At 38.9% G+C, this 27,201-nt stretch overlaps 1 protein-coding gene across 1 annotated transcript in view; it reads left to right on the top strand.

Annotated features, from left to right (window-relative positions):
- LOC116229001 (cytosolic phospholipase A2 epsilon-like) overlaps positions 1-27,201 on the top strand; it is a 33,437-nt gene that overhangs the window by 2,405 nt on the left and 3,831 nt on the right. Inside the window, exons 2-18 of the mRNA XM_031593212.2 lie at positions 597-709; positions 1,962-2,075; positions 10,549-10,621; positions 14,520-14,656; positions 15,635-15,766; positions 17,214-17,254; positions 18,208-18,250; positions 18,773-18,830; positions 19,290-19,456; positions 19,574-19,660; positions 20,805-20,842; positions 21,732-21,879; positions 22,702-22,838; positions 23,202-23,424; positions 23,780-23,894; positions 24,983-25,120; positions 26,543-26,650. Of these exons, the coding sequence (XP_031449072.2) occupies positions 597-709; positions 1,962-2,075; positions 10,549-10,621; positions 14,520-14,656; positions 15,635-15,766; positions 17,214-17,254; positions 18,208-18,250; positions 18,773-18,830; positions 19,290-19,456; positions 19,574-19,660; positions 20,805-20,842; positions 21,732-21,879; positions 22,702-22,838; positions 23,202-23,424; positions 23,780-23,894; positions 24,983-25,120; positions 26,543-26,650 (1,872 nt within the window). The remainder of the gene's footprint in view (positions 1-596; positions 710-1,961; positions 2,076-10,548; positions 10,622-14,519; positions 14,657-15,634; positions 15,767-17,213; positions 17,255-18,207; positions 18,251-18,772; positions 18,831-19,289; positions 19,457-19,573; positions 19,661-20,804; positions 20,843-21,731; positions 21,880-22,701; positions 22,839-23,201; positions 23,425-23,779; positions 23,895-24,982; positions 25,121-26,542; positions 26,651-27,201) is intronic.

The following is a 27,201-nucleotide window of genomic DNA, read 5'->3' as shown; positions in this document are numbered from 1 at the left end:
GAAGCAGATCAGGATAAGCCAGGAGCTGCTGGTTGATGTAATAATCTGTCAAGTGGTCGAGGTGGTACCTTCTGGGAGTGGTTCCTGCAGGGTGCAGGGCTGTGCCTCTTTGTGTATCTATACAGGAAGTGACTTAAGGTCTGCCCAAATATATTGAGGCTCTGAATGAAGTGGACGAGTGTGTGTCTGCATGTCATGGGTAGTTATTTACATACAGAGACTTTCTATAGGGCTCAGTGCCCATGCTACAGGTGGGTAAGTGCTGAGTTGGAAAAGCAGACACTAGGGGCAATGGCTTCCTTGCTTTTTCTCTGCTAGGCAGGACAGTGTGGGCTCATGGTCACTGTGCCAAAAGAGTGCAGAATCGGAAGCCCAGGGGCAAGAAAAGGCTGGGAGAGGTGCCCTAGCTTCCCAACCAGAGGAAGGTACCACATCCCTTCCAGCTGTTGTTCTTTCCCTGTAAGAGCCTTCCTCAGTGTAGTCATCCTTGGTGCTCTCTCATATCCAGCAATGGGAGGGGAGTCCTTTACTTATAGAGACGAGATGGGTGGAGCCTCAGGTCATTTTATAAAATAACTTGTCATTGACTCCTACAGGAATAAATCCTACAAACACGTCTCAGGAACTGCTGCCCATGGAGGTGCCAGAATCACACAGTTATGTGTATCCAGGGAAGACCATGATGCCATTGGGCACCAAAGGACTAGAGGTAAGAAAATCACTTTAAAAATTTGTTTAAGGTCCAGTTAAGATGTGTTTGACAGAAAACAAAATCCAGCTGTATGATTGTATATGAAACTGTACATACTAATTGATGGGACCAGGCACTGATGTTTCTGCATAAAGAAATATAAGGTGAAATGTTTGCTTCACGACCATCACTGGCAAAGGTCCTTCTGCTGTCATTGTAGCCAAAGATTTCAGCTTTATAGGCAAAATTGGAGAAGACTGCCTAGCAAGGGGACAGATAGTAGAAAAAAATGAACTTGGAAGGAGATGATGTTAAGGGGAGTGAATGATCAGACCCAGATTCACTTCCCCAAAAAAGATTTCTGTATTTCACATTTTTTAGAAAAAAAAAAAAAAGGGCTCATGTTTCTTCCAGAATCAAACATTACTCTTGTTAAAAAAACAAGTATTTCCATATCAATACCAAAATCTTAATACATTAAGATTGAAGTAACAACCTCTTTTTTTGTTATTGTTCTTGGAAAAGAGTGATGGCAAAGGTAAAGATTAAAGAGTGGGAATTAAATTTAGTTTCCACATTCCCACTTTGTTCCAAATTCTTTTTGCATTCTCTGGATCATTTCAATATTTGCATTTGATTTTAACTGTATTATATTGTATATTGTTTTTTGTGCTCCTGGACTAGATGAAGGCATTTCACTTCATGAAACAAACAATACAACAATTTTCTAGGAACTGTCCTACAATAATTTTTCCTAGCAAGCATTTCAAAAGGGGCTACTCTACATTTTAGAATCATTTTAAATCTTCTGTTTCCTAAAAAAAGAGAGAGAAAAAAAGGAATTTTGTGTTTCAATTTTTGCAATTGCAGCATTTCCTGCTTGAGGTGCAAAACCAGAGCAGATATTTGGGGATCTTTTTCATCAGGGTTTAATGACTCCTGAGAGGAGGAACAGGTTGCCAAAAGATCACATTCACAACAAAACCCACGCCTTTAGTCATCGAATAAATTTAGGCACTTTTTTGGAGTATCTTGCAACTGAAATGGCTTCTCCTTCATTCACTTTCTGAAAGGATTCCTCCTGCCTCAGATTTGGTGCCAGTGTGTGCCAAACCATATGGTGGTCTGCTCATTATGCTGAGCGTTGTGCCAAAATGAGATATAACCAACAGCTGTTCTAGCTGGGGTTTCAGCATGAGTTACTGAAAGTAGGAGTTAATAATCTAGCCTGATAATACTGTCGTTTTAACACTATCAATTATTTCTTCAGGGTGAAGAAGACGCAGATTTTTTGCGTCCTTATGATCCTTATGAATATTCTGGAGGTTCTGGACCTCAAGAAGAAGGTGAAAGAAGTATTGAACCTGGCAAAGGTGATTTCAAGGTATTGTAGACAAGGAAATTTTGAATGAAAGAGGGCTGATGGTTTTATATTGATGAAAGGAGAGAAGGCTCAGACAGATAAGTAATGATGGCAGCAATTTGAATGTTACAAGGAAAACATTTTAATATTTATTGTTTGGATAATTTTTTGTCTATGATATTTAGTATAGCCACTTGTATTTCTCTTTTCTGTTTAATTGGAAGTATACAGAATATCTGCATACTGTTTTTATCCCTCAGTTATTTGTAAAGGAAATTCACTGTTGTATTTCCAATTCTGCAGTGACTTTCATAAATGAAATGGCCAAAAGTAAGTGATTCGTGTTCTGCTGTAATGGTTTGCCAGTGCAATCTTTAGCTTAGCAGTTTAGGGGAGAGTTTTGGAATACTGATCCCTGATGTTGCATGACTTCTGTACTACATCAGAGGGAAAAAAAAATGTAATGGAAAATTCTGCTAAAGAAGCAGTGTTTGAGTGTACTTAAACTATTTATTGTATTTGATCAATACTTTATTTTTTTTTTTTGTTAGAAATTATTGATTTCAATGAGAATTCTCATTCCACTACTTTGTCGTTTGTGAAATAAGTAGAGACATTGCTTCCTATCTATAAGAGAGGTTTAAGTGAAGATATAAATCACATATAGCAATGTCATCCCAAGAAGCATCTGAATTTGAGATAGATGTTTTTATGGAAATGTGCATTCTAATTGATTCAGACAAGTTCTATTGAAACAGAAATGAAGCTGAAAAAGGAGCTTTATCTGGAAGCTAAAGCACCATTGTAAAAGAGCAGACAGAAGTGCCTTGCAATAAGATCTATATATATTTATATGTATATACGTATGCAGGTAATCTGAGTACAATTTAAGCATCAAGAAGTTACAGCAAATTCCCATTTCTAGTATTTTTACTTTTTCACATACACTACACTTTTCAAAATTTGACTTTTTTATTTATCCAGTATTAGGATTTGTATTAAAAATAAATCAATGTCACATAAAGATTTTTCTGTATTCTCCCAGGATATGTCCCACAAGTTTGGGATCTTCCATGCTTTTAGTCTTGCAGATATTTAGCTTACAGTCTCTATCATCTACAGGCAGTAGGGATACTGAAACTTTGAGGTATGCATTAAATGAAGAATTTTGTAGATAGTAAAATATGCTGAGAAACAATGAATTGATGAGACTTTAGTACAATGCTTTCTACTTAATAAGTGAGAAGGAACCCAATCTCTTGAGGAAGGAAAGCAGTAAGATTTGAGCTCCTGGATTATGATAACCTATGATAATTATGCACGTGACAGGTGACTTCTTGTCTCCATTTCTTAATCCCACACAGCGATGGGTTTGTTTTTACATTATCTGCTCAGGATATAAGCTTAAATCAAAAACTTTTCATAGTGGTGAGATTTTGGGGGAGCAGCCGTGATAGTAATGGACCCAAAGAAATATCTTATGTGTATAGATAGAATCACAACCTTCTTCTATACCACTACTCTACACCTGTCTCTTATAGAAAGATGATTTTTCACATTTCAAAATTTACTGCACGTAGTTGCATTTGGGTTACACGACCATGGTTTTTCCTTCTATGATTAGAACATGGCCCTCTATCCTATGTGCCTGCATGGTCATCCCTTTGTGCAAAGGACACATGCATGCTCAGTCCTTTTTAAATGTAAATGTCACAGAAACATCAGAAGATTTAAATGAGGGCTCCCACCTGCTAAGAGGAATCAGCGTGTGTCTATACACCAACATGCTGATTTTTATCTATGCTAAGAAATATATATTATTCAGGCCTGAACTGGTGCTTTGTTTCATGCAGGCAGAGCCAGGTCTGGCATTGCAGGCATCAATGCTTATATTAAAATGTTTAAGGATTGCAGCAGGTCTCATATGACAATTATTTTAGAGGAAGAGAGGCGAAATAATGGGAATAAAGTTCTGAATACAGCAGGAGCCATGTCTCAAAGAGGCTAAGATACCTCATAGTTCAGCACAGTGGTACTACATTTTGCTGTTGAGCAAGGAGTCCTTCTTGCAGGGTTTATATAGCTGTGAGAACAGCTGTCCTTTAATAGAAGAGGGATGGATTAAATCCTCACCTGAGTGCAAAGCAGCTCTGTCTTCTGATGGGTTTTGGAGCTGCTACCCTGCATAGCAAGGTTAGAAGGAGGTTTCAGCTGCTGCCTCTCATACAGGTGAGATTTTGCTGTGAGCACCAGCAGCACTTAGTGCCAGTGGTGTGAGTCCCCAGTGCTGAAATCATGCACTCCAGCATGCCTCCCACTTCAAAAATAAAGCCTTGGAAAGTCAAAGGAAGCCACTTCCCATCGGCTCTTAGCTTTGAAATAAACACTCTCTTACCTACATTTGACATCAGAAACATAAAACATCTCCCCATTAAATAAACCTCTGGATTCCTCTCAGCATCAGTAGTCAGACATAGATTTTTCAGAGTGTGTTGCGTGTCCTGTGGTAATGTCTGCCCTAGGATGAGACTCCACAAATGCCTAACTGCTGTCTAATGTAAACACCCATTTTAAAGCTATCAGGAGTAATGTGAGATGAATCTCAACCTTCTGCTGGTTAACCCAGTTAGTGTTTTTCTCTCATCTTTATTCTGGTTGAGAAGAGCAAAGCAGGACTAAAGGTCTGTGACTTTTTACTGACAATCTATCTTATTCCTCTGGCTAAAATTTTACTTATGGAAATAGTTTTTTATGTGTAGTTGGATTCTCTGTTTTCAAAATCAGAACAAAATCTGGTTTGGAACATCTGCAAATACGAAAAGATGGAGAACAATGCTAATAGTACTGAAATGAATGAGATACTAGCTTGAATTGTCATACTGTAAACCTCTGCAGATGTCAGGATTGTAGAGCTCTGAATACCCATCCTGTATTGATCAATATTTGAAATTTTCTTTGTTGGAAACATATTTCAAGCACAGTACTATATGCACAGTGTTATTCCTGGAAAGAATTCTGTGGCCCATGATTGCTATTTGTATGAGGAAGCAATGATCTGAAAGACACACAGTGATCTGTGGCTTTATCAGTACTTGCCACACTGCTGTCAGCTCAGGTGAATTTTCCCTGCTGAAATCTGGGTTATCATGGTCATATGCATGAAAGAAGCATTTCCATTTGGCTGTAGAAGAGTTTGATTCCAACAACATCCAGCCAAGACTTCTCCTAACAATGCTGAAAAGAAGATCTGATAAGAAGTTATGTTCCTAAAACATGTAACATGCAGCTTGTGGAAGCCAGTGATTGTGAGAGCTGCCTCCTCAGCACTCCCCAGTTCCCTGCTTAGCCAACAGCTGAGGTGCCACAGCCTCGTTGTCTGGAGGAGGTAAAGGAAGGAAGCAATTAGAGCAGCTGTTTTTCTAGCACGGAGTATTGGTTCCACAGGAATGAGGAAGAACTTTAGGGACATCACCAAACACAGCAGCCAGCCATTCTCAACCTAAGAAGCATGCTACACTGGGTTCCCCTGGCATCTCCCATGGTGGTGGTAGATGGACTTCAGAACACTGGCACTTAGCTTGACTGAATGATGTTCACAACCTGAAGCATTCCAATTACACCTGTAGAAATACTCTGTAGAAACTCAAGGGCGTATGCTCTCTAAAGGGACCTGATTCACAGATAGAATTCAAGATAGGCATTTCTTCACACACCCCCAATTCTAGATACACCATCAGCAGCAAAGTATTCTAGTTTGTTTGATTTGGTCCCTGACTACCATCTAGTTAAATTGGCACCTGGAGATGAAGAAAGGAGTACCCTGGTGACATTCTGTGCATGATTTCATCTCAACAGAATGCTTCTCTGGACCAGGAATGCAGGGGGACATTAGTAGAGAAGTTATCTTTGCCAGGAAAGGCTGCCATGCCAGTAGATGACATAGAAAAATATGCAGGCATTATTACTGGGTGACTGCAAGAAAAATGTATGGCTGGAGAGCAAAATCTTTTCATGGTTTTCATAGAGACCACTTTTTTTTCTTTCAACTTGATCAGTAGAAATGGCCTTTTCCGATGGTTGTAAATGTAAATTTCTTCTTCTAGAGTTTTGTGGGTTTTTTTTGTTTTTGTTGTTGTTGTTTGGTTTGGTTTTTTAAATCTCAACTAATCTTTGCAGGATGGCCTGTGGTATAGCACACATTGTGGTTGCATATTACCATGGGTAATAGTACCAGCACATTTTGGCACATGATTTTCTTTGCTTCCTCACCATACTTTTTCATCCAGTCCTGAAAGAGGCCACCTCCTCACAAGACTAGATGGCAAACATTCCGTATTTCATATAGAAAATTAACAGCTGAGCACTGGCTTGCAAGTAAGCTACTGTATGATAATGGGGATAGTATTCATCACACACACTGAAAATGAATTTCAGGAACTCTGCATGATGTTTCTTTTTGCTTAGAATGACCTTGGAATACATACCAATCTAAGAAGGGCTATATTCAATTCTGAGTGTGTGTTGGCTGCCTCTGGAGGTTGAAGAGCAAATTCTCCTCTCTGGAATCAATGGTGTTGGATGACTACTCTCTGTTTTGGGCAAGCAAGTACCATATTCCACTAACTGATGAGACATCTATGTTAAAACAGGCAGCTAACACTGAAAACCAAAATATGTGCTGATGTGGTATATATTTGATAATAGTTTTGAGACACTATGAGACTAGAGTAATCTACAGTAGGTATGATGGAGTTGTGATAGTCTGTATCATTGCGCAGAAGATGCTGTTAGCAATAGCCCATGCTGGAAGAGTCTGCTAGATGAAGAAATATAGAAGCTGAAGAAAGCCGTGGATAGAAGTAAAAAAGGTAAAGAAGAATAACCATCTTCTGTTTTCATGGACTCATTAGGAAGAACTGCCATGTTAGAGACACTTGTGATGTGACAGGATGTATTATACAGCTAAAATAGCACAGCATTAAAGCCAGCACTTTTTGAGATGGCTGAATGCCACACATTCCTACTTGTAAATGTGAGTATGACCTTAAAGAGGGCTAGGATAGACTTAGGGACACACAAATATGCCAGGAATGCAGACTGCTTGGAATCCCCATAGAACTCACTACAGAGAAATTTCTGTTTTGATATTCTTGCTAGACTGAGTGGGAGAAAGTTGGATTATTCGTATGATGGAGGAATCCTTCATTTCCACCAACACAGTAATATGGTGCCAAGTTTCATACCGAGTTATTTTTTCTTTTGAGAAGTGGTGGAAAAGTGTAAGAAGAGAATATGAGTTCTGCTCTGTGTTTGATGGAGGTGCTGTTTGGAGAACTCCAACAACCTTGATTTCCCTGGGAGCACAGAGAAACTGATTAATGAAGGCTCTGCCCTGTTTGTGCACAAGTATCTTAATGTGCTACACTGCTTGCAGTTGTGTTATAGCACTTGAACATAACGCACACACAAGCACAATTTTGGAAACACTGAACTAATGTCAGGGTGACAGACAAAAATCAGTGAAACAAGTCATAGACCAGCCACCCCAGTTTTGCTCTTATTAAAAGTAATGATACTTGGTGATAGCATTAAACAATAGTTGTAGCATGCCCTTCCTTGCTCCAGGACTCAGTTCTGCTTGGTGTCTTTCACCATGCAAGGCATTGCAAAAAGCCCCTCAGTGCATGGAGCATGATGACAGCAGTAACACATGTAAAAAGGTCATAATAGGTTTTACATAGATTGAATAACAGGACTTACAACCTTTTCATAGAATCAAAGAATCATTAAAGTTGGAAAGAGCACTAAGATAGTCTAGTCCAACCATCAACCCATACCTGTGACCACTAAAGACCACATTGTTCAGTGTGACATTCACCCTTTTCTTGAAAACCTCCAGGGATGATGACTCCACCACCTCCCTGGGCAGCCTATTTTTTTTATGCATACATAGCTGGTATTTTCTTTGTATAACTAAACCCTAACACATCATGTTACAATTGTCACAGATGCTTTTAAAATACATTAATTTTGCTTAATATGTAACTGGAATTAATTAAAATAGCAAACCCTACGGAGAGCAGAAGAACTAATGGGACCTGACCTTCAGGTGATTTCTGTTCTCCTTGGTTTTGGTACCACAGGGCTGCTATGGGTGCCCTCCAGCTGCTGGGTGCAGGCTGGCTGCTGCTTCTCTGTAGTAGCTGGCTTGTGGCACCTGCCTCTCCTGCAGCGTGAGTGCTGCGCTGGATTTTTGTAGGTTCTATGATGTTTTGTAAAACCTTAGGATGTCTATTCGAGAAACCCATGTCTGAGAATTGATTTTCCCATGTCAGTTGTGGAAGTTTGGCCAGCACATTAGAAAATCATTACCTGGGAACCAAGGGACAAATGATCAGATGACAGCAACTGATTATCATTAAAAAACAAACAGTCAAAAAAAAAAACAAAACAAAAACCATCCACTTCCACATCTCATCTAAGACACCTTAGATAAGAATCTCAAACTGCTTTGCAAATATTGAATCCATCGGTTCTTACTCAAGCAAGGGAGCTTCCAGCATAACTGGAACAGATGTATGAGCTGGCAGCACCCTGTACCATCCCTGAGCTCTTTTCAGATAAACAGCTGCAGGAATTGCTCCACGCTTATGCAGATCTTGCCAAACAATGAGTTTCTGCCTTCTAGGGCATATGCTGGGCTCCAAGGTGCCCAAGCACATTCCTAGCATGTGAGTGTGGTGTTCCACCTTTGCTAATTACCCAGCTAAGAAGTGTTAATTAACTGGGTGGAGAGCTGCATTAATATGGCTTTACTGGTTTGGAAATGTGAGCCAGTGTCTTTGCATGGGGGTAACTGTGAGGACATACCGCTCTATCAGTTATTGCTTGCAAACCTGGCAGCTCCTGTTATGCTTTTTCTTCCTTGAGAATGCTTGAAATAGAAGGCAGGTAGATTGATGAGGATGATTTTCATTAAGAAGTACTAAAAAAAGGCAGAAGGTGAGGATTTCTTGCAGTACATAGAGGCAGGCCAGCAGAACTCCTTTTTAAGATCTTGGCGTAACTCTTCACAAAAGCATAAAGCTTTAGAAGAGAGAACTTGAAACACAAATAGGAAAAGTAATTTTTGTAACAGAAGATTAATTTTCTTCCCATTTGAAAATAAAATCCTTTTTGTTCTGTTCTATAAAAAAAATGTTTTTGGCAATGGTTCACATATTGTTTTAAGTTAGGTTCTTGCAGCCACTCTTTATCAGTCTTAGCATCAATTTTGTCTGCTTGTTTATAGTCACTCTAGGAAGTCTCTGGAGTGCTATAGAAATAGAAGGATGCTCCTGCATGAGAGGAAACCAGTTTATAAAAATAGCAGCTGTCAAATGTAGTGGTTTGGAGGGCCTCGCTGTAAGCACTTGTGCAGGTGGAAATGTTTCTAGGAGTCTGAGGAAATGACCATGTGTTACAGCTTCAAGGAATGCTGATTTATTTATTGGCTTTGTTAAGAGTAGACTTTTGCAGATATGACTGAGCCAGAGGCAAGTTTTTGGAATAAACCAGCAGGAAATCACCTTCCTTGGGAGAAGGAAATCATGTTACCCGCTATAGTAAATAGGAAGAGGTGCCTGCAGTCACAAAATCTAGAGAGACTTGTTTTATAGAAGATTACAACCAAAGTATGCAAAGAAACCAAAGGATGTTAAGCACTTCCCTTCTGTATGGTTTTTGAAGGGAGTATTAATTTTTATTTTTTTTCCCAAACGAAAATATACCTAACTCCCATACCTAACTTCCTAGTTTTTATATCCTTTGGAAATTATTCTTTGCCATTCCTTTATGTTGTACTCATGATCTAGAAAAACTCTACTTACGCCTGATTTTTTGTTTATTTTTTGTTTTTGTCCTGTAGAATAAGAAGGGGAAAAAAAAGAGAGGGAGAGATATTGGGGGGCAGCTGTTCCGTGTTTTTGAAGCTGAAGTCCAAAACACCTCTCTGTGAGCATTATTTAGGGTTTGCTTGTGTCAAATACAAAGAAGCCACATCCGGCTTAGAAAGTCCTTAAACATCAAGTTGTAACAGACTTGGAGAATGGTTGTAGAAAATACTGCTTTGCATTTGTCTTCTTCAGTCCCACTGAGACCACAGTGAGACAGAGAATCCTGAGCTCTCTGCTCTGCCTTTGCACTTTGCAGCTGCAGCTCCAGCTGCACTTTGCACTGCAGCTGTCTTTGCACTTTGCTATTACTCAGTATTGTTGCAGATTTTCTTCTGCAGAATAGCAAGATGGTTGGCATAATTTTTCCTGAATCACAGAATCACAGAATTGTAGGGGTTGGAAGGGATGTCCAGAGATCATCGAGTCCAACCCCCCTGCCAAAGCAGGTTCCCTACACCAGGAATGCATTGTGGTCTTGTAGCACTTGGTTAGGTTGCTCATTTTTTGTTATTTTTCCTGCTGAAGATTTACATACTCCATTCTCTGTCTTTGTTCTCCAGATAGAATCTTCTCCCTGCTACCTGCTGACTGTAAGGATCATCCGAATGAGAAATCTCCAGCGAGTGGATGCTTGTAAGTATCCCAATTGTTCCTACAAGCATCTGGTTTTCCTGAAAGTACCTCAGAGATAACTGGACACTGTAAATACAGAAGCAAACATCAGAAAATTCAAGTTGATGATATCATTGGGATTTATCCAAATAAATGAATCATTTTGGCTGATTATCCCATAACCCAGGATCTATTTAATCATGCAAGGATAAATGGTTAAATAAAAGTATGTATATGGTATGTATAATAGTGTATTGTTAAAAGAAGTTAAGTGATATCTAGGATACCAGTGACCAGTTTTCGTTCATAACAGTATAGCAACCCTTTGCAAGTATTTCTAAAATAATCGAGTGTTTATTTAAACTAACTGTTACAAACCATGTTACTTCCTGCTGTTTTGCTGAAAGTTATTCTAGCCCTTTCTTGCTGAAGAATGAATGTGCTTTTGAGGATAAGTACTTTCTCCCAAAGAAAGAAAAGTTTTTACATGTATGGATGAAATATTCTATATCCTTATACCCAGTAGAAAATTTAGATTTTTTTCTCATACATTTATAGAAAGCAAGTTTCATGAATTTATACGTACTTCCACTATTCTCTAAGTTTAGTTCCTAATAAGCAGAAGTGAAGCTGAGGAACTGCTGAGTAGGCACTGCTCAGTGTCACTGACCCTTCTTGCTCTGTCTGATGGTGTGTTCACCCCCTAGCCCTAAATGTACCTCTGTGTGCTGGCACATATAAAAAGCCTGGTGGAATAGATCTGGTGGATCTATTTGTCTCTCTCCCATCAATCTTTCTGTCTCAATCTCTTGAATGCTGTTATGGCCAGGTCCCCTTACTACTGCTGTACTTATCACTGCTATTGTGATAATCCTCCTGTGTTTCCAAAAGCAAGGGATAATTTTGCTATTAAGTTGTAGAACCTTGGAAAGAGTGACTGACAAAAGCAAACATATTTGTCCCCTACAGTAACGTTTCTGACACAGATAATATGAACAAACAAACAAACAAACTTTCTAAAGTCATTACCATCAGACAAATGTCACTATTAATTACTCTGAGAAGGCTATCAAAGCAGGTGCAGAGAGATGGATTCCTCATCCCTTCTTTAATGCTTATGCAGCAGTCTTGCAGTTGAGAGTCATATGACAGAGCAGTGACAAGATAGGAAAGAAAAGCAGCACTGTGGAGTTAAAGAACATGCATTATGCCCATGTGCAAGAAGGAGATGCATTAAACACAAAATAGACTTCTTAGCAGTTCTGTTTGTGGCCACTCATGAAAGCTTCAGGGTGAAAGAAGGTAGCTTCAGGGTGAGCATGGAAGGGAAACTATAACCCTGCAGCCTTTAGATTCTCCTATTTCAGTATGAATGGCAGCAGCTGGCAGTACAGCCTCATGTAGAGGAAGAGCCTGGGAACATGTTCTGAAAGATGAAGGTCTAGATTTACTGTGCAATACTACTTCCATCTTACCCTGTGGTAGTCATGTTTTTCTAGAAGGTGTATCAGAGGACTTCCTGTGTCACAGCTCTAAGATATAACTGCCATATCTTAGGTTGTATCATTGGGTCACGCTCTTACATTTGCACCTCCCTCCCTGCCCATGGCTGTGGCACTTGTGTGATGATGCAATAAAGCAGAAAAATTTCATCAAGGACTTGTCTACACTCTTCTGCATGTCAGGTGGCAGGATGGAATTACAAATAACCAGGTTGCAGGAAGAGGTTGTGCAAGTAGAACTGAAGTAACATTTTGAATAAAATACACAGCTGACTAGTATGCCTGCACCCACTCATATAATTAAGGATTGTTTGATATGCTTTGTATCTCAAAGCACAGTTAATATGCAAGAATGATGACTCACATCAGTTGAACTGAGTACTTTGTAAGATAAGACTAAGTAGGCATCGATCTTCAGTAATAAATGTAAAATCATACAGTAGCCATAGAGAATTGGATTTTAAAATTAGTATCATTGCTTCTAGGGTATCCAATTTTATTTATTTATTTATTTATTTATTTATTTATTTATTGCAATTTTAAATCACTTTTAAGAATTATGTGCATAGAATTTCTGAGATCCGAATTCCAAAAATAAAGTAACAAACAGTCATAGAAAAGCAGATCAGTGCTCATACAAGTCTCTGGGAGGAATATATATTCACTAGATTCACCATGGGTTAGCTTGTTTCTTCAACTCTATGGAAAGGTGGAAAGGGTTATTTTTTGGCAGTGAAATTATTAAGAATTTTATTTCATTTTTAGTGTGAATAAAGCCTGTTGTTTTTTCTTCTGTCTCATTTTTGGCAACAGCTAACCTTTTCCAGATGAAACTTTCTCAGGGTAGCCAGTCCAATACAGACATACTTCCTGAAAATGTGTTAACTAAATATAGGAATCTGACAAGTAGACCTTAAAGCTAGGTATTAGATCAACACTATCTATAAAAACAAAAACAAAACAAACAAACAAACAAACAAAAAGACAAGCAACTTCCTTCACTTGGAAAAGATGCATGTGAGACATTTTGTTCCTCCTTCAGAGATGCACGAATGTGCATAAGCAAGGAAAAATGTACAAAGCATCCAGATTGACCAGGCTGAATTGACATGCCTCCACTGGGGAGACATTTAGGATAAATAGCCAGTGTTTTCAGTCAGTCTCCTAGCAACTTGCTGTGAATATGCAACAACTATGTTGCAGTGGCTCTCTGTTGTCTATTAATGATGCTGCTTGATGCTGCTTAATGTTCATCCATACCAATGGGAATTGTGAAGAACTGAGTACATCTCCCAGAGCTTAGTGCAAAATTGGTAGGCGTGTAAGTAGAGCAAAAAGCAAAGAGATTTGGTATTCAAACAAAAGGTCTGAAGTGAAAAGATCCATCCCTGGGAATTACTATTCCCACAGTGGTCAGTTTGTGAAGCCCATCATGCTGTGATGTGTGTGCAGGAGAAACAGGTGCTACTGGGTGTCTGTTGCTTCCACCAGTGGGCTTGAACAGAGAGCAGGAAGGTAGCCCATTGTGAACCTTTTTCTTCCCTTTGGAATTTTATTCTTTAAGAAAAGGAAGAAACCTGAATACTGAAAGCAGAATTTCATCTTGGCTAACAGAGCCAGAAAGAAAGTAGAGGGAAGGAGGCAAAGAGAGAAAAGCGGTGGGGAGGTAGGAGTGAGAGAGAGCAGAAGATGACACTCCAGACAAGGACAGTCAAGCTTCTGACAGAACGTTGTGTGTGTATATATACATATATATATATATACTTTATATTTATATATATATAAAGATAATATAAATATATATACTTTATATTTATATATATATAAATAATATAAATATATGATATATATATATATATATATATATAAATATAATATGTACACCTACATGCTACTATTATAAATGCTATACATGTTATTATAGGTATTATAAATACAAAATATACATATATACCTCTATATATTACTTCAAGATGATATATGGAAGCTGGGTAAGACCAGAAGAGTTTTTGCTTTTCTCCATAAGTGGATGTGCAAACTCTGTTCCTCTGACCTGCCTGCTGAGTCCTTACCTTGTGCTGAAGAGTACCATTTACTGTTAATCACTTGTGCTTCCCTTATGTAAGGATGCCCATTCTTAGAATTTGGAACTTTTTGTATCTGCTTATTTGATTATTGTGTCTTATTGTGTCTGCTTATTTTATTATTAAGAACTGCCCATGTGACAGAAAGTTTTGCATCTTATCATCTGTGTGCTTTTTCCCCCAGAGAAAATATCTTGGGAAAAGTTGCCTTACCTCAGGCATTTCTGCCTTTAAATAAATCACACTTGCTGTAGGTACCATACAGTCACTTTTTTAGTTTCACGCAGCAATGGTTATTTTCACATTAGCAATGCTGTTTCTTTCCCTGCTCAGTAAGCCAGGCCGATTGCTATGTTTCCCTGTGGCTGCCTACGGCAGCAATTGAAAAGTGCCGCACCAAAACGATAAGAAACTCCAATGACCCGGTGTGGAATGAAACCTTCTACTTCAGGATCCAGAGTAAAGTCAAGGTAAGGAACCAAATCTGTCTGCCTGAAGATGTCTTAGTTTGGTGGGTCCTATTCCCTGTACTGTTCCAGGAGTTCAGTATAGAGTATATGATAAGGGTCTGTTAAAAATGTTAAATGAGTTCCTGGAAACATTCAATGATTCTGTTTAAATTGCTCATGGAGGCATAGCTACAGAGTCCAGAGTTAAATTAGGACAGAAAACCTTAGACCTTAAATAAGCAATAATGATTCTGTAGAGTTTGTTGGAAATGATGTGAATAAGAAGAGATCACAAATTCAGATTTCTTGTAGAACTCCTTCTCCACATGGTCTTCCATTGCAGCTCAACTATTATAATGTGAAGGGAAACAAGGTTTGGTGTGTAACTGGTGTGCCATGCAACTTATGTGTTCAGTTGTGTCCTCAGTTGAACACTGAGGAGGTGCAACAGCAGATAGCACCCACTTCTGATATATCCTCCCTAGTACCTCCTCAGCAAAGTGGATGAATAAGCCTACTGTGCACCCAGAAGCATGTTGGAAGCATATATTCTTTATATTTGAAGTGCCAATCTACAGAAACTGGCTTTTACAGTAGTATGATGAAAAAATGGCTTTATTCAAGAGTGTTTGTCTCAAGATGGTTCCTGTCTGTCTAGCTTTCATCATGAAATCTGGCCCGGTGTTACTGGATAGTCAGAGACTGAGCGCTTTACTCAGGTTTTAGGGAAACTAAGGGACTCGTACCAGTTAGTGCAGAGTAGGTAGAGACCTCAGGAGGTGAAGAAGCTGTTGTGTAAGTATAGACAGTGTATTACTCATGTTATAGCAGTTAAGCTGTACAGAGTAGAATCCATTTTAAAAGAAGTACACTTCTCCCAGGTGAGATGACAGTTAATTCTTCAACTTTTCTTCTCACACACATCCTCAGTACTCCTCCTCTACAGCCTGTGTTGTCCAGACTTTAGAAAGTCTAAAACCCCTCTCCTTATCTTTCTAGAATGTGCTGGAGCTGACAGTGTACGATGAGGATTTTGCTACGCCAGATGACCATCTCCTCTGTACACTCTTTGATACTGCTAAACTTCCAATTGATAGAACAGTGCTTCTATATTTCAAGCCCAGCTCAACGGTGAGCTCTGTGAGATCAGCGTCTGTAAGATCTGGCAGGAGGGGATGGAGGAGGGCACAGCTACTTGAGTTTTCTAGCCTTATCCATAAATTGTAATGTTTCAGTTTCCTGCCCTATGTATTGCCCTGCTTTGTCCTACTTCCGCATCTCTGGCAAAGTCTATTGAAACCCTTCTCTATCGTATCTTCCATGAAGAAGTCCTTTTTTGGCTACAGCTACTTGACTGCCAGAAGTCAGCATTAGCTGGTACTGCTGTCACAGTATCCTTGTTTTATTTCCTGGGAGTGAACTCAGGAACTGCTGCTCCAATTTGATTCTTCTTCAAAAGCTGTCTGACTCCAATAGGTTTAAAATACAGCAACCAAGATACTAGTGGGGAGTTACAGAACAATTCCAAAAACTTGGAGTGAGATTTCTAAATCCACAATGGAACACTTATCCCAGTAATTGGTATGTTGACTTCCACTCAAAATATAACTGTAAGTAAAAACCATGGTAATAAATCTGGGTTGGAAAGTCTGACTGGTGGTGTTTTTGTAAATGATTAAGGAGCGAATGTCTGAAACAGTGCAGTATGCAGAGGAGGGATCTGACTGAGTTATCTCTGAGCCATACCAAGGCTCTGCTACAGAGAGAGTGGTCTGTAAAGACTTTTTTTTCCCATGTAATTCATAGCCACTGCCCTCTGCCTCTTTGATTTTACCTACTGCCATATTGAAGCCATGCCAGGAAGGAAAGCTGAAGTAACCCCTGTTTGTATCCCTCTGCAGTGCACTATGGTGATACCTCAGCTGGTGCAAAGCCAGCTGATGATTGTTTAGCAATTAATGCTGTTTCCAGGCTATGAATACCTGATCTAGCCATCTGTAAAATGGGAAAAAGAATCTTGATTTCCTTTGAGGTCTATAGATCAGATCAGAGAAATATCCTACAACTTCTTGCTACAAGTTATTTCTGGTACCCAAACTAGGTCGCTTACAAATAACTCATAAATAAATATCAGCACTGTCTTGCAGGGAGTTGCATAACTCTAACTAAATTACTCAATAATACCAGTCTTTGTTTACTATGTTAGAAGTGATGAGTGGAAAGTACCTTTAACTTCCAAGCTAATAGCAAGGACAATTCATCATTGCTAAATAGAGCCAGGAATAGGTAGGAGGGAAAGGCAGAATTCAGATAGTAGAACAAGTTGTCAATTGTCTTACTGGAGCATCTTCAGTAAGAGATAAAAACACAGATTGCTTTGATATACCTAGTAGAAGGAGGTAGGAGAGGAAGGAATCATGAAACTATTAAATGGTTGTTTCCAATGTTCCACACTGGTATCTTTATCAAAGGCTGTACATTGCAACCAATTACTTCAATATTGCATACTTGTTATCTGGGTTTAGACAAGGGAGAAAGCATCACACTACTTCCTTTAATTTCCTGTTCTTGTTTTCAGGCCAAGGAGGAGCTAGAGGTTGAATTCAAACTGGAGACCTTGTAAGTAATAATACTGATTCTTTAAAAAATCCAGTAGTGATTATTTGCTAAAACACAGAAACAGCACCAGATTCCACACTTTGTGGGATTTCTGTTAAAAAGAAAAAACATTCTTCTTCAGTACCATTACTCCTCTGCTGGAGTGAAACACCTGGCTGATCCACCTGCCAGCTTGTTCTGTATGTAGCTGCTTTCAGAGCGCATTTCCCAGCACTGGCTCTCCCATCAACAGTGTCAGACTTTGTCTTCTGCAAAACATTTCAGAAGGCTTTCTAAGTGCATACACATAAGCTTGTGTGTGCATGCAAATGTATCAATCTTTTCAAGCCTGTTTCTGTTTAAGCACTGGGCAGACTTCTAATGCAAAACCATTCTGGTTAGGTTTCCTTTGTATCTTTAAATTTTTCACTTGCAGCACCATTTTGCTCCTGCAAATTCTCTTTCTTCCCTCCCAACAAAATGCCATTGTGTTTGATATTCTAGTGAAGGGCTTTTCCACCAGCATGGTCAGATTTCTTTTTCTATTCATACCCTCTACCCCTTTGGTTGTATTTGCACATCAGCAAGTACATAGAGCTGTCCTTCCCTTCAGGAATATGCCAGTGTTTTAGCAAGTTCTTGGTGTTTTAGCAAGTTCTCTGTGCTTTGTGTTACAGTAACAGGAAAATTTGACTGCCTAATCACAGATTTCATTTTAGATTATCAAGATGCTGCACTGGGGGAAAAAAAAAAATAAATAGTAGTCATAATGTGTATCATTCAGCTTTGGTACTGGGACTAATGCCCTTGGAGCAGTACTCAGTCCAATCAAGCATAGAAAGGAGCTTCTTGTGTAGCTGCAGGGGTCCCTCTGGCACTCACCCTTCTAAAGGGGAGAAAGAGTAACATCATGAACAAAGATAGGTGGGCATTTGTTTGATCTAAAAAGCCATGTTTTTCTTTTTATATCAAAGGTCCAGTCCATATGAAAACATTGCTACAAATGGAGTCTTAGTGGTATGTGTCTTTTTTTTAAGAAATCGTCTGTAACTATTTACTTAATACAAAGGGATAAGAAAGCCTGGGGGTTAGTAAAACTGTGAGCTATTAGATAGCCAGTATGCCATTCTTTCTTCCTCCTTTCCTGTTAAGATAATTTGAAAGTGGAATATTTTATTTCTGTGTTCACTGGTGAATGAATAATGGTATCCAATTACTTAATGTCTGTCCTATATTTCAAGTCACACACTCTTTCCCTGCATTTTCGTCTGGTTCTCCTTCAGTAACATACTGCTGTTTATTTAAGCACAGTCATAAAGAGACTGTTAAGCCACTTGTTGATTACTAGCTCTTTTCCACCAAGGGAGATGAACCATGGCTGGTGGGTAAGCTCAGCACTAGATAAGCATACTTACATAGTATGAAAGAGATGTGAATTCAATAAAAAAAAACAAGCCCCCCAAAACACTATTAATAGCAATGCTTTTTCAGAAAACGTGATGATCTTTCTCATCTATTCTTGTTCTCTGTCTTTTACAGTGTCGTGAACTTTGTTGCTTAGAAGTGGAAGTGAATGAGAAGCAGCAGAAAAAGTCAAGTAAGTTTATTGCTTGGGTATCTAACAACAGCCTACTAGTGAGAGGATGCCTATTTCATACTACATATTGAATTGGTGAAACAAAGTCTATTTGCATTATTCAGTGCAATTAGCACCAGGCAAATTCATTACATTCTTACAAACTTTGATGACGGCATCCCGTAATCCTTTAGGTATATGCCAACAAGATCTGTTAGGACCGCATCAGAGTTGATATCTCACTTGTATGTAACAGTAAGAATATACAGAGTCCTCTTTTTAAGAAAATAGTCTCAGTTTTGCTTTTTTCCCTTTGCTACTTGCACTCCTTTCAGATTGCTTTCCATTAGGCAATGTTGTGGTCCAAACTCTACAGCTGTGGTATCTGCACTCCACTTTTAATCAAGGCAGCACAATTTCCCAGTTTAATCGTACTGACTTTCTCATATACTTTGTTCTGTGTATTGCTTTTTTTTTCAGAGAAGGAACTTTCCCTTACTGTGAAAGGATCTTTTGAAGGGACACAGGATATCACCCTGGGCCCTGATGGAGTGGTCAGCCCATCAGGTCCCACCAAGTTCCACTATATCAAGTACGCTGAGCCAACGTTGGATGTCATGTTGCCAAAGAAGAGGCGCTACCACCCTGTACGTTGGAAGTGGCCTTAATGTTGAACTGACCATAAATCACTCTCTAGAAGGTGGGAGGAACTGGAGAGGGTAAGCCTGTGACTGTTTTTGTCCTAAAGCTTGTTGTTTTCCCAGTGGACCTGCAGGTTCAGTGCAGAAACAGGATCCCCAGTGCTGATGCTGAATTCACTGCCTATGGGAATGAAAACGACAATTGCAGAGGTGAGCATCACTTCCTTGAGGAACAAAATGTAGAAATTATTCCTTCTGCAAGTCCTTGTAATACTGTCCCACAGGAGTCCCCATAAATGGCTGCCAAAAGAATGAGAAATATTCTGAATTTTTTCTCATACTTCTAACAAACAAGAACTCTGTTTCTCTGGCTGTTTTCTCCATAGAAGCAGGTTGTTCCTCCATTTGTCTCCATCATGTGCCAATAGCAGATAGAGTGACTTTCAAGGATGTCAAAAAATATTATGATTTCTTCACTACATATCTCTTCATGTATCCCATGTTCATGTATCCCTTTTTTGCTTAAGGTCTGAAGAGAAATTTCCCTTTGAACACAACCTATGGAAAAGACAATAAATCTGCCTCCAGTAAATTATTTCCTTTAAGGGACTGTATATAAATTGTGTTAAAAATATTAAATTTAGTGTATGAATTTTAAATGATGTGATAAGAATATTGCTTAAAGTAGGTGTGGCTGTATAAAGCAATGAAGTTAATTGAAAAAAAAGTAATAAGTAGAATAAAAAACAGATCCTTGCTGTAAAATATTGTGTTATTGTCAAGAAACACCTACAGATGTCCAGGGAAAATCTCATGCAAAGAAGTAAGAGAACATCAGATTTCAAGGCCATTAAGGCATTCCCCTGGAACAGAGATCCCTTTGTCAGATAACTAACAGTATGAAGGTTGCAATAATAATTTTAAGGCAAAGTTAAATCTGAGAAATAGTGAGTGCAGAATTGCAATCTCTTCACTGCAGGTCTGTGGGCAGGAGGTCAAAGACCTGCTGCATGTCAGAGCCTAAGGAATGGGAAAAACACAAAAAGTGGTATTTCAGGATGCTGCAAAAAGTTCATTCATAACACAGGAAATTGGACCTACTGCACTAATCTGAGCATCCTTTGTATGAAGTTTGTTAATGTGTCCTAGAAGAACTTGGGATCTGTGGGTAGGAATATTCCACTGCAGATAGACGAATGGTCTTGCAAATATATGCAGAAATCTCAGACATTTGACTTAGTTATTGCCAGACCTTGCTGGAGCCTAAGTCAAACAATGACTCCAGGAGAGAAAGGGGAGGAAAGAAACTTTAAAATGAAAATAAAAACATACTGTTTATATATTTGTTTTTCAGGAGAAAAGATTTGATTTGAATGTGAAAGCAGAAAGATGGTAAGGGGTATTCTATTCCTAAAGGTTTGAGCTATTGATTTTGACATTGTTTAAACCACATGGAAAGGATATAAGCAAACTGAAAAGCATGTGTGCAGTACATTATATATAATTAGGCTCGGAATTTGACTTTCAGCAATCGATGTTGATTATCATGTATTTATTTTAGCATTATTTTGACTTCAACCACATAATATTATTTTTTATTAATTTCTTTCTCTGAAATTCAGAAAAGTAATAAATTTGACTTTAAAAAAATGAAGCAATAAAGCAAACAACAAGTTAAAAAAAGAGAGGACCCAAAATTGAACTCTTCAGGAAACATGAAGATGTTTCATGTTATCCATAACCACGTGTAACACACACCACTGGGCAATCTGATCTTTTCTTTTTGTGCCTAACTAGAAAGCAAAATAGAGAAGTAATTTAATTCTGAATTCAGATTTTTCTCCTCTGTGATGCTCACCGCTAGAGGGGGATACGCTCCCACTGGAGCTGCTCAAAAGCCAACATTTGAAAAAGTGTACTTATATTTGCAATGAGAAAACATGCACTGGAATTCCTTGTGAAACGGGAAATCAATATACTCATTTTAGAACACTTAATAGATTTTTGAATTTTTTATTTCTTTTTGTTTAAACTATATATGTGTGTTTCATTTTAAAATGCTGTATATTATTTTTCAATTAGTTACTGCTAATGGGATAGAATGCCACTGGTTAAGCTTACTAATTTTAATATGTTTTTCTTTCTTTCAAGAATAGTTAGAATATTCTCACATTCCTACCACATTGCATAAACCTGCTTGAAGGGAAGGCTAGATTATCCTTGGTCTATCTATCTATATGAGTTTATTAATATGTAAAATACGTGCCTGTGTTTATCTTAGTAACTGTTCATGCCACGAAGACCTGGACATGCGCTTTGGGTTTGACTTATGTTCGGATGAGAGGGCTTTCCTGGGCAAAAGGAAGAAGTATGTAGCGAGCGCGATGAAAAATGTTTTTCACCTACAAGAGGATCTACAGGATCATGAAGTATGTGTGTGTTTGGTGGGGGTGGATCTTGAATTTCTAGCACCTTTGTGTACTCTTCTAGAGGAGAGGTCAGCAAAATGGGCCACATATCTGTTGTGTATCTTTACTAAGTTCTGTTATTTTTTATAAACAGCAGTTGCAGCAGTTCTATCCTACTTGACTCTCAATGTGCACTTTGTCAGACCTGAGGTGTGTCCATCCCTTCCATCCTATTCTATAGGATTCATAAATACTATGTGCATATTAAACACATTAAGCAAAGATTTCTTCCAGTGTTCAAATGTCATAAGTTCTGAAAGCTTAGGATAAACATCTCCACTGAATACATGTTACAGTGTTTTCCCTTTCTTGCAATTCTGAAATTCTGCAAAATAAATATCCTGTGTTTTAAAGTAACTTAATGATAATGATGAATAACAAGGTTGATAAAAGTTGTTCAGCAACAGTGGAAGTATATCTTTCTGAGGCTGGCATGTGGGCTTTCAAAAAAGAGTAGTAGATTCATGAAACAGAACAGAGTGGCAAAGGGATGGAAATATAGAGAAAACATATTGTCACCATCAAATAAACTTTCTTTCTTGTTCTCCTGTGCCCTCATTTGCCCTAAACTAAATATGGACAGGAATCCAGGTTTTAGATGAGCTCTTAACACATATTTATCCAAAGGGAAGCAGAATTAGCAGTCATTGCTGTTTCAGAGCCTCTCTTTCCAGAATGAGAGTCAGGCTTTTAGATCAGGACCAGTCTGGGAGCAGTGGTCAGACCCACGGCAATCTATTGAGTGCCATCAGTGTGACTGTCCCATTCTCCTCTGTCCAACAGGTCCCTGTTGTGGCTATCATCACGACAGGTGGTGGACTGAAGTCAATGACAGGACTGTATGGCAGCCTCATGGGACTCAAGAAATTAAATCTCCTGGATTGCATAACCTACATCAGCGGGCTGTCTGGCACCACATGGTAAGGCCAGTTCATGCAAGAGAATGGACTGGGCTTTTTGAGAGTGATGCTCCTGCATGGAGTTGCTGTCACACAGCTACTGATTATTACCAAAGAGGAGCCTGGTACTGGAAGTTGTAACCTACTCCAAAAAATAGTGACTCGCTCTTATGTTAAAGGAATTTTTAGGCCCTCTTCTTTTGAAAGTGAGCTTGAAAAACTAAAACAGTTGTTGAGGATGTGGAAAGCTTATTCAGCTGAATGGAGCACCAAAAATAAAGTTTGTACAGATATAAATCCCTACATGTAGACTTCTGTCCCCAGGAAGTTTGAAGCCGCCTTTTGCTCCTTTTAATTTTTCTTATCTGTCTTATCTTTCTCCAGGACCATGGCCAACTTATACAGGGATGCCTACTGGTCACAGAAGGACCTCGACTCACATATTAGTGAAGCCCAGAAACAAGCAACCAAATGCAAGATGGGCTGCTTCTCTATGGATCGCATGAAATATTACAATAAGCAGCTATGTCAGCGGAAAGAAGAGGGATATAGGACATCATTTATTGACCTCTGGGGGCTTATGATTGAATACTTACTAAATGATGGGGTATGATACATATTCTTTTTCTTAGAGAGCTGCTTTTACTTATTATTCTTATTTCTGCTGAATAGAGAAAAAATTGCCTGTCAGTTCAGAGAATATACCTCCTAATAGATGGCAGTTCTCCATGTCAACAAATGCTCGGACATTTTTATTGTCAGTAATCTGCAAAGTGTATGTTGATAGAATAGGTTGTAAATGCAGCATCATTTGGCAAGTGCCATTAGTTTCTGGCTAACCTTTAGATAGAATCAGATGTGTTCTCAGGCAATTTACCTGACGTGCAGGTTGCACATACAGAAAGAGTTTGAGATGAGTTGTTTCTACCTCTTCTGACATAACAGTTTTTCTTCAAAAACAGAAAGACCCCCACAAACTTTCTGATCAACGAGAAGCGCTGTGTGATGGCCAGAACCCACTGCCCATCTATGTGTCAGTCTGCGTCCGGGACAACTACAGCACTCAGGATTTCAAAGGTAAGGGCAGTATTTCAGTTCTTGTGAAGCTAAAACTGGCAACTGGATTCCCGTGATTTGATTTGCTCTTCTCTGCTTGGTAGCTCTGGTCTGTTTGCTGTTTTATGGAGAAATAGCCATTACCTCAATACAATTTTAATACAAGATCTATTACAGATCAGCTATTTCAATATTTGGACATACAGAATCAAAATCCTGCCAGAAAAGCCATTTTGGAGGTATTAGATGGAGGATCTAGAGTAAAAAGTATTGAATTTGTCTGAGAATCAAATACTGCTTTTTATAAATGCCCATATCTTAAGTGCTTCGTTTTTTAAATATCAAGAAAGATCTCATAGTTATAGTAAAGACTGGAAAAGCATCTGGCCTACTTCCAACTGAATCTTTTTCTTTGCTCATTGTTTTGATTAGTTTTTTCATAAGCAGAAAAAGATTGGGAGAAGAGGAGGAAAATAAACTCATATCAAATTTTTATGATTGAGGTGAAAAAAAAAATGAATCACATGAATAAAAAGGAAAATATCGTCTACAGCCTTTCTGACCCAGATTTTGCTCATACTGCAGTCACATCAGACAGCTGCTCCTCACTAGGAGAAGACATCCAAGAAAGTAAAAAACTAGTGCTATCTTCCTTCCCTTACACAGGGTTTATAACTGGCCACTTACAACAAACTCATTCTTCTAGAGCTGAGTATCCATATTTGAACACACATCCTATTATCTGTATTGATAACAGTGGAAGTACTTCCACGTAGAGGTGGTGGATGCAAGGGCAGAGTGAAACTCAGTGCCTGCTGGATTGGTGCAACATGTGAGGTGTTAAGGGCTGGAGCTTTGCCATGCTCACTACGTACACTGTCCTTCTGATGCCACCATCACTGGGCAGATTGCTCCTGCCTCCCTGTGTTTAAGGAAACCCCATTGCTACCACATCTGAGCTCAGCTGCCAGGCTCTGCAGGTGGCAGTTTATCAGTTAGGCTTTGCAAAGACAGCACAACAAACAGAAATCTGACTGGTTTATGTCCATCTTCATACTCAGCTGAGAGCCTGAGAGAGCTCAAAACGTCTTTTTATGTTGGTATTACAGAGTGGGTGGAGTTCACCCCCTACGAGGTGGGGCTGCTGAAGTACGGCGCATTCATCCCTGCGGAGAATTTTGGAAGCAAGTTCTTCATGGGACGCATGTTAAAAAAGCTGCCCGAATCCCGGATCTGCTACCTGCAAGGTGAAGTGTTTCATTGCTCTGGCTCTTCAGGGAGTGGCAGGGCACATGGACATTTCTGGTCAGATCTACTGACCGCTGCTATAGGATCATCTTCTGGAATAGAGATGCATTATAGTTTAGCCAAAAGTTTACAGTAAGAGATCCCTTATCTTTTTTTGTTTGTTTGTTTTCTTATCGCTGTCCTGGTATGCTTAAACTTTCTGAAATTCTGTCTTATAGGTAAAATCCATAAATCTCCTTCTTCCATTTTAAGGAATGTTTTACACTTATTTTCTATTCTGATTCTTCTCTGAATGCAATTTACAAACATTTTTGACACTGCAGGAAACATGCAGCTGCACTTCCACTATGAGGTATAACGTCAATCCCATGTAGCGAAACCTATGTGTTAGAGATGTAGGCTACCCAAGATTAAAAATGAGACCAGAAGCAAAAGGGTTTCTGAATCCCTCTGGTCAGTGCCTGAGCTGTACTGATGGGTTGTGTCTAAAGGCAATCAGCTGCTTTAACAAGGGATTAGAGTAGTCAGAATTGATGACATACCAACAGATGAACACAGAGCAGTGCAAGTTTGCTTTCAGTCACCTCTTCTTACATTCGTGCTGCTTATAAGCTCCTTGATTTCAGTACACATGCTATGATATTAAATAGCCAGTACTCCAGGGAATATTGTTAAAATGCTGGCTCTCAGGTTGGTCCATTTTACCTGCTCCACTACAGGGAAAAATTCATTTTCTAATTACTGGATATGCTGCACTGGTTTCTGTGTCCCACTGAAAATTAGGAAGTACAATTACAGTAGATCAATCAGAATATGTATTTAAATTTACAATGACAGATGAAAAAGTGGCATTGTTGGGGCTGTATTTTGTCAGCAAAGCCATCAGTTCCCTTGTGAAAAGTCTGAGAGGGAAAATCCTGGATGGAAGGAGCATACAGCAGAGCAGAAGCCCATGCAGTATGTGAGTACTTAAATAGTAAGGTGTGAGTTTTTCTCTTACAAACCAAATAGCTGAACAGGCATTTCTTCCCTCTGGGAAATGATTCAGAGCTCACGAAAGATGACCAGAGTGTCTGTAGAAAAAGAGGATCTGCAATAGGAAAGACAGGGTTTTTTTGATGTTTTTGTGATGTCTGCATTATCTGAGCTCTTAATTTTCTCCTTGAGTGGGTTTTGCTCTTTTTCTTCTCTCCCACTCTTTTATTTCTTTACTGTGTAGCAAAGCCATGCAGCAGATGAGGCACAGAACTGACTGCAACAGAAATAGAGGTCACTGAGGTCTATAGAGAAATTGGATAGCCTCAATGTTTAGAAATATTTCAGTTATGGCCATTCTGAAATGAATCTAGGAGATCAAAAGAGAAGGAAAAAAAGAGTTTATTGTTGAAATGTGTTCTAATGGTCAATAATTCTCTTCATAGGTATGTGGAGCAGTATTTTTTCTGTGAACCTCTTACAAATCTGGGGACTATCACACAGTTCAGAGGATTTCTGGAAGAGATGGACTCAAGACAAAATTGATGAAGTTGGTGAGAAATTTTTAGACCTTTCGCTTACGGTCACTTAGTCTTCTGAATGCCTTTTGATATCATTCTTTCAACTAGTTTGAATCCAGAATCATAGGATCCTTATAAAAAAAAAAAAGGCAACTTCCTCTCCCAACATAAGAACTAAGTGGAAGAGAATAAATTGGGAAATACTGCTGTGATTATTAAACTTATGAAAATGCTATTGACTGGAAGGTTCAGTCTTTACTTGGAAGCTTTACAGGGGTCGCACATATCACAGGAAATGTTTTGTCATTGCTCAGTATCACTCAGGCATACAGAACAAAGACTCTGTATCAGAGAGTAAAGTTGCCAGTGCAGGAAATCATCCTGTATATCAATGGGCTGATCAGTGTTTCCTGGATTTTGATTTTATTACTCAACAGTAATTATTACATTGGATTCATGCTGGTTCAGAGATAAATGAGACCCAGAGGGTGTTTTCTGAAGCAATACAAAAACCACAAATTTATTGCTAAATCATTTAACATGATGGTAGCTCTAATTGCACACATCCTGAAAATAAAGAAATA

This window comes from Phasianus colchicus, chromosome 5 (assembly GCF_987193195.1).
Source record: "Phasianus colchicus chromosome 5, bPhaCol1.hap1.1, whole genome shotgun sequence".
NCBI lineage: Eukaryota > Metazoa > Chordata > Aves > Galliformes > Phasianidae > Phasianus > Phasianus colchicus.
Note: the sequence above shows the minus strand (reverse complement) of the source record. Positions and strands in the feature narration are given on the sequence as shown.